Source organism: Anopheles marshallii, chromosome 3, assembly GCF_943734725.1.
Source record: "Anopheles marshallii chromosome 3, idAnoMarsDA_429_01, whole genome shotgun sequence".
Classification (NCBI taxonomy): domain Eukaryota; kingdom Metazoa; phylum Arthropoda; class Insecta; order Diptera; family Culicidae; genus Anopheles; species Anopheles marshallii.
In genome coordinates this window covers 80537446-80548749 of record NC_071327.1, presented here as the reverse complement: position 1 = coordinate 80548749, position 11304 = coordinate 80537446, and the positions used below count along the sequence as shown (strand labels likewise).

General features: G+C 44.3%; 1 protein-coding gene across 1 annotated transcript in view; it reads left to right on the top strand.

Annotated features, from left to right (window-relative positions):
• The first annotated feature begins 864 nt into the window (after positions 1 to 864).
• The window catches only part of LOC128711980 (autophagy-related protein 13 homolog), a 29794-nt gene continuing 19354 nt past the window's right edge, over positions 865 to 11304 (top strand). Inside the window, exon 1 of the mRNA XM_053806873.1 lies at positions 865 to 1017. Within this exon, the coding sequence (XP_053662848.1) occupies positions 868 to 1017 (150 nt within the window). The 5' untranslated portion in view covers positions 865 to 867. The remainder of the gene's footprint in view (positions 1018 to 11304) is intronic.

Here is an 11304-nt window from a genome sequence, read left to right as displayed (position 1 = left end):
CAGACCGTCGGACACAGTTTTGCAAGTTGACACTTGATATGAATGATTTTCATGGAAATTAATTTTTATTACACTAATATTGTAGTATTATAAAAAAAACATAACACTAGACACTAAACAAGATTCTTTTTGCCTATTAGTAGTACAATGGTTTTTCGTACTCCTTGACATGATTGCTTCGCAACATTGCTCTCTCGATTTTGGACATTCCTTCGCTATTTAATTTAGCTTTTTTCTTGGTTAGGTTCTGTACTGTACTATTTTTGTAATTCTGTATTTTTCTTTTTCTTTATTATTCTGTATTTTTTAAATACGCTGAGCGGCCTTTAGAATTTCAACCGTTTCGTCTACCGTTTCGTGTACCGGTACCTTCATGGCTCGTGTGTTCCGTTTTCCGATAGATGGCAGTAGCCGAGCTCGACTCCGTTCAACAATTCAGCTCGAACTGCCCGAACTGTCACATTGCTGTCAGCTGTCACGTTTTCCTTCTCCTCTTCTTCTGGAATGTTGTTTTCAATGTGGGATCCGAATGGTTCGCAGCAGAAATTGTGTATTTTACGCCGTTTTCCATCGTTTATCGTGAATCAAACCGTAATTTTGCGCTCAATCTCGATGCCGTTCATCACGTACCAGCGAAAGTTATCGATTTGTCGTCTCACCATGAATGGTGGCCCGTGCATTCCGTGAATTTCTTTGTGAGCTTTTGTGTTGTTGTGATTAGTGGCAACTGGTTTGTTTTGTTTTTCATTGCGATTGCGAAGATAATTCGCTCGTCATTGGAAGACGACCAAGAACGTAACGGCGGAAAGGCGGTGTACTGTGAACGGGTTCAGAAATAATAGAAAACATTAAGAAAATTTGCCCACGATGGCCTCGCAGGGGAGCATGCAAGATCGCAATAGTCTTGAGAAGTACATTCGTCAGTTGGCGATGAAGGCCGCACAGATCATTGTGCAATCACGGTTGGGAGAGAAAATCGCCACAGAAAGTAATCCTAACTCCACGTCATCCGATTGGGTAAGTAGTGCTGGGGACAGTTTCTGTGTTCGTGTGGTTTTTGGGGGATCTATTTCTTTGTCTCTAAGCGAGGTGTACGAGATGGAATGATAAGTGCGGGACTAGGCCATACGCATGATAAGGGAGGCATGAAACTCACTGCATCAAACGCTTCAAGTGTACTTCGTACTATGATCGTACGTCGTAGGGGAGCGAATAATTTTCGTTTAAGGGGAGAAAATAATATTTATTTCTTAGTTTTAGGAGTGAAGTAAAGAATCCAATCTGGAAACAATTGAGTAATCAACGAAACGAACATAAATTGAAGATGATATCCACGAATAATCGCCACAACAACTAGAAGGACCGTTCTGCTGTACTACCTTGCCGCATAGAACCCATCTCATCCTCAAGTGTGTGTTGCATTCGTTCCCTTGTCCTAAGTAAATTGCATCACAGCAAATGGCAATGGTTAGCAATCGAATGCATCATAAATCAAACGCTCGAGAGATACACTGGGGCAAATAGCAGGAAGCACAGTCCCAATGCATCACGTCATCTTGATACCAATCAAAGGCATCATGGATGGAATGACGCTATGTAAACCCGACGAACGATACGTGATGCACTTGTAGAGTAAAGCGTCAACTTATTAAACGAACATGCGCATACAAACATTGTCTTCGCTTGTGGCGGTGGCTTCGTCCTGTGGCACCGACCGGGAAGGAACAACTTTCCTCGCGAATCTAGGTTAATGGACGAACTTTTGCCCACCTTATTCCGATCAATGGCTGGTTCGCTTCCCTGTTTGACCGGTTTTCCTTTCGTCCGGGTTGGACCAGCGCCAGGCAAAAACGATAATTAGCGGAATAATATTCATTGCATTGGTGGGCAATCGCTTTATCAACGATGTTGTTTTGTTCCTCTAAACAGGCTTCAAAGTGAGGTGGTCGATGTATGGGCGGTGTATTTCAAGAGGACAGTACTAGTAATCGATAGATTTGTCATTATTATCAACTTCAGCTACCAGTCAAAGGAGCGATATACTAGATCAAACTGGTCAGCATACACTATAAATTGTGAAATAAACATCCCTCTTTATTAGTCTCCTACAGTTTTCGAAGAGGCAACATGAGGATTAAGTTTTGCGGGAATAAATCCGTATAGTTAAACGCTTAGATACATAATAAACTACTCAACAGTTCCTGCTTGCGTCGTACTATCTTGCACTATGCTATCAGCTCTTCAAGTAAAGTATGATTGCGCAATTTTCTTCGCAAAGCAGGATGATAACTATTCGTTGGAAATTAGAAGAGGCAGTGTAAACTGCATACATTGTGCAGTGTTAGATAAGTGTTGATAAGCAGAAGCTGTAAAAAGTGCATTTACTGAGCTTTATTTCAGTATTCTTACATGTTTCACAAAGCAAAATCATTTAGCAAACTGTGTACGACTGTACTTTGTATATAGTTTTTAATGATTTATACACTACAACCTCATTGTGGCTTGAAAGGAGGCTCCCATCGTCCCATACATGAACATTTAATTAGAAATCTTTAGAATGATGTAGCTAAGAGCGCCGACCCAGCGTGCAAATTGTTGTTTTGCTTTTCACTTTCTGGAACTCCGGACATTAATCACGACTCGCAAATAATGACACAAACCTGTCAATTCTCTGCCCCGACTAACCTCCACTAACACCAGATACGTTCGCTGCGACCTGTTCATACCGCTTCACCGAGCGCCGCGCAGTAGAACCGGATCGAACCACTTCCTGTTGCAGCGAAAAGTGATCGAACCGAGTATACCTTTTAGAGCGAATTCAAATTGCGCAACTTATTTACAGTATACCGATCCGCTGAGATTGTACTTGTTGTCTAGAAATCCATAAGAAGAATACGGAGAAGAGAGAAAACATCAAACAGGGTCTTACATAGTTTCTATCACGACGGAATCACTTTTTCCCATCTACGCTGCCGTCCCGCATCCGGTAAGTTGCAACGAACTTATCTTGGTTCTAATAGTTATTTATACAATTCTTCCCTTCACAACCGCGCATCAGCGGCCCACCAATCGAAAGGTCTGTCCGGTGTGTTCCGGTTTGAACCGGATTACCTATGGCGTCACGTTTTTGCACTAGAGAACATCCGAATGCCTTCCGTGCAGTCGCGGATGATAATTCGTGATGGTTTATTTGGATTTGCGAACGAAGGCAAGTGCATTTGCACACAATTGCACTTCAAAAACACTATCATGTGTTATCAAGGGAGGGATTAGTTGTGGCGAAAAGGTGCTGACAGGTAGCACTTGACTTACCACGGAGAGAGCGGCGAATGAAGGAGGACGTTAATCTTGGGAGCAAACAAACCGACACCAGATAAAGTGTCGCCTGCACAATCAATCCCTCTGTAGGGTTTTATTAATCTCTTAACGAACGACATTTAACCATTTTTTCACTATCCTTTTTTACAGAAAATAAAGCAATGAACAGTGGCATGAGAAGTCGATTTTCCACATCAACGGCCCAAACGTTGTTGTTTGTTGAAAATGGATACAAAGGAAGCATTTTAACGCTGTGTATATTCCCACCCAACGTCGGTCAATGTGCGGTCGTTGTCTTCTGATGCTGCCTCCTGCCGTCTGCAGCTTGAGGGTGTGGCAGAAGAAAACTTGTCATACGGGAAGAAATTGCGCAGCGAATTTCGGTTCGTTCGCTTGTTCCCTTGGTTGATTTTCCACGTACGCATCCTCACACACAAACGCTTCTACACCCTAGACTGGATGTTATCGTATCATTGGTTGGTGGTAAACTAGCACCGAACCGTAGGAAGCCCTCAAAGAAATTGCCGATGTCATTGCGATTATATCGCCAGTGTGTGTGTGTGTGTGTGTGCGCTTGTGTACATAAAGAGGAAGCTTGAAGTGGATATAATCGCTTGCAATAATAAGGATTATGATGTTTGGTTACACATTTGGATGTCCTCGCAAACCTGTTGAATAACTGTTGATTTCCATTGTTTACATGTAATATACAGGGGTTTTCAAATTACCCAAAGAATGCCTTCTTCGAGCGCACTCAGTAAAGTGCAGGAAAAATGGTTGCTCCAAGTCACGCCTCAAGTGTAAATAAGCACCATCAGCAATTGGAAGAAACTAGCTAGCGTAATTTTATTTTTATTTACCAATCATTCTCGCACGGTCGCACTGGTAAATCATTTTGTTTACACGGCGACAACCGATCTCGTGCTAGGTCAAGATGGCAACGTGCTCGCGCCTTCAAGCGCATGATAGTGTTTCCGACACAAAACGACCGTCTTATTTTGTCACCTATTTCCGTAAAGATGGCGAGAGCAATTTAATATTTGACGAGTAAGTGTACATTCGTTGATGAGAAACGTCGCTTGTTGCATCTCGTTTGTAAACCTCAATTTTGCTATTTGTTCTGTATGCTGAAGCCGAAAATTGCAATGTCGGGATTGCAATTTGCTGACCTCCGTTTTCTGGTGCATTTCTATCGCGTCAGAAGCGTGAGCTTTTGTTGTGTATCGTTTAGTTGTAGGTTGGGTCATTTCCCGCCCTATTAGAGTTAATCATTTCCATGTAAACAACAGTAGGACTGCATGCCTGACCTTCCTTACCAGTCAGTTGAGGACCGACAGTGGCCAACTTGCAATTTTCCTCCCACCAAACGTTCCGGTGATCGCGATCAGTTTTATCGCGCGCAATGTTTGTCCGGTTGAAATGAACAATGCTTGCGAGCGGAGAGACAAACATTGACTTAGAATATTTACAAACAGGAGTAAAATAGCTGTACTGAAGCTAAGAAAACTGGAGAATTCAACATCTAACCACATTAAAAACACACTGAATTATATTATATATTCATCTATAGCTTAAGCCAACAATTATATGGGTTAATTAATTTAAAATAATTCCTAATTAAAACTGTTCAATTCAATCCTGCTTGGTACTTATTGTCAACTCTAATATAAACATAAAAAGACACAACTTGAAATAGAAATTCTTCTATATAAAGGTACCAACAGCTTTCTAAATGTATGGTAAAGGAAACACATTCCTCTGCATCTGCTATAGACATTAATTGCACAAAAAACACATGCATTTGTATCTAAAAACCGGATAGCCATCGTAGCATTCCATGCCGCCATGCCATTCATTCAACAATCAAAACATCACCGTACACGTACTGGAAGGGAGTACAACTCCACTCCCTTTTTAAAGTCATGCCTGTCCTCAATTCCATCCGTTTCTCGAAGCTGGAAACAGGGTGGCACCGAGCGAGAGAGCAAGAGAAGAGAAGGCCACCGTGTGCATTGATGAATGTTATGCTATTTTGTTAGGCACTTACGGGCGTAGAAATGCCCGTTGAGTTATGCTGCAAAGATGAATGGAATACCAGAAACCACGATGGTGGTGGAACCCTTCTTCCGATCCCTTCATTGCTTCACTCCAAAAGACCCTTGGAGGTTTCTCTTGCGTAGTAAATTGAGTCTTTCAAACCGATCGTCGTGGCTCTTTGTATCGAATCTTAAAGTGAAGAGCGGCTCATCGGCTGCTGGTGGAGTGAATTAAAGACCCTGAAATCGATGGCACTCTACCTCCACATCGCGTGTTTTGAGTGCAGCATCCATTTATGTTGCGACCCTACGTTCAAGTGTAGTGCCCACCGCTTCATGAGGTTCACCAGCAGCATACTGGGGGACGCATTGTGCGATAAAGTTTTGCTACCACCGAGGGCGGCGAGATAGAGCACGAGCTGTCGAGAGTTCTCGGTGCTTGTGGTATGTGTGAGCTCCAAGTGTGGCGCACTCTGATATCTTCGTTGCCCGCCGAATCGCACGTACACCACACGTAGTGCCTATCCAACGCGAATGCCTTCCCCTGTTAGCCATCCACCAACGTAAAAGAGGCAACCTCTTTTTGTGGCAAACCAACGAATCGCCGTACGTCAGTTTCGTAAACAATCTTATCACGTACGATGGACTCCCCCCGGTCCCAAGGAACAGGTTTTCACCAGTTTACTCGGGGGATTCCCTCGGACGGGTGATCGCACGGAACATTCGTGCTTGGATACAATAATACAATTTGTTGTTTATCTTGTAGTAGGAACATGAGGATCGTCTTCAGTTTCTGCGTGAGGATCATCTGCGGTTTATGAGATCACCGATCGCTAGGTGATGACATCGTGATCTACCTGCGATAACAAGATTGCCTTTGAAATCGGACCTCCAATGACTCATCGAAAGTTCTTTACCGCTTAATGGTTAATGAATTAACGGCATCCTCTTTCCCTTATAGACCCAAGGTCATTAGTGCGGTTGTGGCAAGGTCAATCCGGGCAGCTTGGGCACACAGTTCGAAGGGAGCATTCTAGCGACAAACGCGTATTTACGCACAATACGCACTTTTCCTGTGGCGTGAAATTGGTGCCAGTGTCATTGACCGACACGTGGTCTGCTCCGAGACGTCCAGACGATTTCGGTTCTGGAGAGGCAAAGAGAGAGAATAGTGGAATTAATGCTGAAACCATAGCAAGAACATTCCTGATTTGGCAGCACACCGATAAACGTATTGCCGCAGAAGAGAGAACACCGACCGAACCTGGTCCACTACGGTATCCGGGGCATGCGCAGTCCACGGGGTGTGAGCCCTTTTGGCATCCGACGAAGAACAACGCACATCGAGAACATCGACCGACGTCTGGCGAATGTCTGGCGCTCCGTGAGCATTAGCACGTGGCCCATCATGCGTATCCCGAACCGAACGAAAGCACCAAGGCAGATAGAGAAGAAGAAGAAAACCCCCAAAAGGGACCCGAATGCTTCCACACACTCTGTGATAAAACGTCCAAAAAAACCAACAGGCGCGGTTAGTCTGTGCGTAAAGTCACGTCATCCATCCGGCCGGCGTCGTGGAGAGCCGTCAGTAGTTGGTAGCATAGATATTCTTATTGTTGTGTGCGCCCTGACTTGTTTTCTTCTTCCTCCGCAAGGCCAAACCGGACATGGCAGTAAACAAATTGTATTCTTTTTTTTAATAGTATCATGCCCTAATCATTGCAGGAACGAAACAAACACAACTGCCAATGGTTGTGGACACGTGTACGACGGTTTGTAGGGCTGTAAACAACGGTTGTTTTCGTGCATTGCAACCTTGAGGTTGTTTTGCTACGCATCCTTCATTCCCAAGATACCACCTGGGAAGGAGTATAACAGTTCGTTCCCGAACATATTTAACACAAGGACATCACGTTCAAGGAGCATAATTCGGCAGGAGGTACCAAATGCGCATTAAGCGCCGTGAACTGGAACTTTTAGCAACTCCTACACGAAGTAATGTTAAAGATAATTTAAATTAAAAATGTGTACCACTACGGGCAAATTAATGTATAGGACAGTTTTACACCCTACCAGCAAGTACTGAGACTCCCACGTCATTTTTCTCTGGTCGCCACCAGCGTGGGCAGTCGAGTTGATTAAAGTGGGAGAAATGAAATAAATAACTCATGTTCGCTTTCCAGCTGCACTGTGGCCGATGTCTTTCCGCCCACCACACAGATGCAGAAAGGCGCAGAAGGGCAAGAAATAAATGGATTCTGCTGTTTGGAAGTCACCGGAGGAATGCGAGAAAAGGGCGGATTAGTGCGCGCGGCGACCATTGAGTCCGATTCGAAGCGCAAGCATATTCAGGGAACGTGTTGCTCTACATTCACATTGTTGCAAAAGTGGCTCCGCCGGTCCATTCGCGTGGGAGTTGTGATTGTGGCAGACGGTAAGCGACCAGATGGTCAGAAAATGGTTCCAATTTTCATCGATTTCTCTTCCAGAATGGGTGTTTTTTTCTGTTTTGCAAATCGAACAGCGAGCTAACGAGATGAAGCTTCAATCATTTGGATGGGATAAACCCATTGAACCTGCCCCAAACGCGCGGATGGGCGGCAAAGAAGTAATGGACCCCAACATCACCGCAAACCCACGGTAGCTGGTTTGATTGCTTCTTTGCGCGAAGGTTTCCTTTAATGGCCTTGGGTTTCTTCACCACCTGCCACATCGCCTGCTATGCTGCTGCAGTTTTGAGCGCTGTGTCGCATATATCGAAGAAGGCAGCGCAACCAACGCAGCATTATGCTTTTTCGTGTGTACCCCTTGTGAAGGTACCGATTGCACTCACACCAATGTAGTTTGGTTCGTTTTATGCTACGGTTTGTACACATCCCCCATTTTTACCCTATGCAACCGCTTGCATAGCTTTTGCTAGTGTGTGCGCACATATCCGATGTGTTGAGCAGAGGGTGAAAATGAGCGAAAGCATGTCGATTGTTTTCTCGCTTACTCCTTCGCGACGGATGCAATGGAAACGTTGAATGTTGGAAGAGCGCGCGCGTATGTGCGGCGTGGCATCCGTTTGGCTGTGTGCGTGGTAACATTTCCACCCCGACGACGAGAGTGTGCAGAGTAGGGAAAAGCAGCGTTTTCATGCTTCTCGGTACGCGTTGGATAGCCACACGAAACGTTTGCTGGCAGCATTTTCTTCTGACGCTCCATGCGGTAAATGTGTGTTTCGAGATCACGCGTTTATCGTTAAGAGTTTTCTTCCTCCCCCCAAAAAAAAAAGTGCCCGGTGTTGTTTAGAAGCGAATTGTAAAACGCTATTGGTGTAAAAGTGTGTGAAACAATCGGTGTAAAAATCATATCTCATTATATTGTTCGGTGTGCGTCGGTTGTGTAAAAGGCGTACGTTGAAAACTCACGCCCTGTCTAAAACCGGAGCCATCGGACGGCACAGACACTCGGGCGGAAAGACGCCAAACGCTGTGGTGGGAAAATTTGGCTATGACTCAAACAGTGGTGACGTTTCGTACGGAAGGTGAAAATTTTTTCCTGAAAAAGAAAGTGAAGTGTTTGGTGTACAGCAAACCGAGTAGAAAGTGCTTTATCGACACGGTGAACATTGAATTAATGTCATAGTTTTGATGTACAAAATCCGCTTCGTCGATTGATATTTCTTCCAATCAGATATTCGGTAAGCGCCATCGTTCAATCTTCCCTTTTTTTTTTGAGCCCTTCCGGCTTCACATCGATGCATCTGTCAAGGATTCACTCTCGCGCCTTTTAAGGATTTCTCTCACGTTGCTCTCTTGTTCTCACCATGTCGCTCGTTTTTCACACACGTGTTTCCAGGTGAGTCCGTTTTGGGCAGGACTGGGTGACGTGTTGTGAAACCGTGGTGCGTAATTTGATTCGAGGAACCAGACGGACGATGATTCATGCGCCATTGCAAAATCGGCGCCAAGAGACTTCTTCAAGCGCTTTTACGATATTCGATTCTTTTGCGAGCTTAATTCTCACACGGACTTTTTCTGGTTTGATAAGGTTTTACGAATCTGTTGCATACGTAGATGTGACAATGCCACAAAATGTTCCCAACTCGCTCCATCCGCCTACATGTCGGGTGTCCAACCGAATTGCCACGTCGACATTTCCGAAAGGGAGTATACGTACGCCTGTATTTGTTGAAGTACGGTAGTAGAGAGCATTCCGCCGCTAGAATGCAGAATAAATTTGTCTCAACATCACATTAAATTGATAAAATCTATCTGCCACATTCTCGCATTTCTCAGCAGCACATAATAGAAAGATCTCACCAGCCTTACCAGCCCCAGCAGAACAGAACGGGAAGACATTTATCTGCTTCCTTTCACACCCCTTTACGCTGGCCACACTTCCACGGCCGGATGTTGTCACTTGAGCGAACTGATGGGAGCTGTTGAGTGCGATTTTGCCATTGCCGCCCGTACTACAGTCGTTCTTCTTAAAAGTCATCGTGCCTTGATCGTTTGCCCAAAGCGAGACGGGGTTTTCAGAGGGTCAATTGTTTAACACAAACACAGAACAGAACGTTCTTAAACCGGAAAACTCCCGGGATTCGTTGCGTTGTTTACGATTTTGGGCGACAGAGTCGTATTTCATTTTGCGGCTGTTAAGTGTAAAATGTAAATTAAAGTCTAACTCAACAGAGAGCATTAACTCGCTTTCTTAAGAGACTCCCTTCCGTTGTTACACTTTGTTCTAGAAATCGAATATTTCTATCCCTAATGCTTGCTTTGGTTCTTAACGTCTGTGACTGAGTCGAATAAAGCGTGACCGGAGATATGGGAGTCGTGGCTGATGGATAAAATTGAGGTCATCCACGTATGGAGCGGGTGGTATGTTCTGGGCGAATGAACATTGCCTCTGATTTCGTTCGGCCCTTTCGATAAACAACAGCGGTACAACTGGGTTTGTTTACAACCATACGCTTTATGCACTTATGCTGGGCTGTTGGCATGAGTATGTAAAATTTGTCCCACGCTGCTACCCTATCGGATCTTCTGCGCTGAGCAGAGTTCCATCGATTGTTTGTTGGCTTTAATGGAATAATGTTTGTTCGTCAGGGAGGAGTGACTTTGGCAGAAAAATATACCAACTTTATTTCGTACGAATATATCCCACAACATTCGATCATAGAAAGGAAAATTTTGGCCAGTAATTATTATGGCCAGGACGTAACTGGTGGTAAAAAATGCTCAAGAAATTCGCAAACATTTCCCAGCTGCAACAAACAAAAGGGAGAATTCAACAGATGGGAAAAGAACCGTTCACCACGGGGCGCCCAAGAACTTAAGCAATTTATGTATCCCAGCTTTTATTTCGGTATGTTTCATGTGGCTTTTTCGGAAAACAAGTGAAGGTTCCTACATTTTCTTTATTGATTTCCTTCGTTTTAAAACGCTTTTCACTTCCTGTTCACAGCATGACGTACTCGAACTTCAATAAAATCCCAAACACACCCTAAAGAAGTACTCGAAGAAATTCTTCGCAATGATTATATTTTGCTACGAAGGTCTACTTTCTTTCAACGAACGATAGACCCATAAAAATCAGTTTGGATAAAATGGCCAACGGGAGGGAACCGTTCCGTTAGATGATGTATCTGTCTCGCCAGCAGGATCATTATATGAGAATTGTTCCTGTTCGGTTGGTCGGTTAATTACTAACCATCCGGTTGAAGATGATGACCAGCCTTACTCTACCAGCACGACACGGTCGATATGGTTTATGACCATCGATAACCCAGTTCGGGTGAAGAATCCAATTAAATGCCGAGAATAACGAGAAAAAGAGGGAGAGAGCACGAGCACAAACACAAATCCTGGCAGCGAGGCGAATCGATCCAATCCATAAGTCATTGTTTTGGGGTCACCGATTCGTGTCAGAAGCGGGGGATATCAATGGGTTTTTTTTTCTC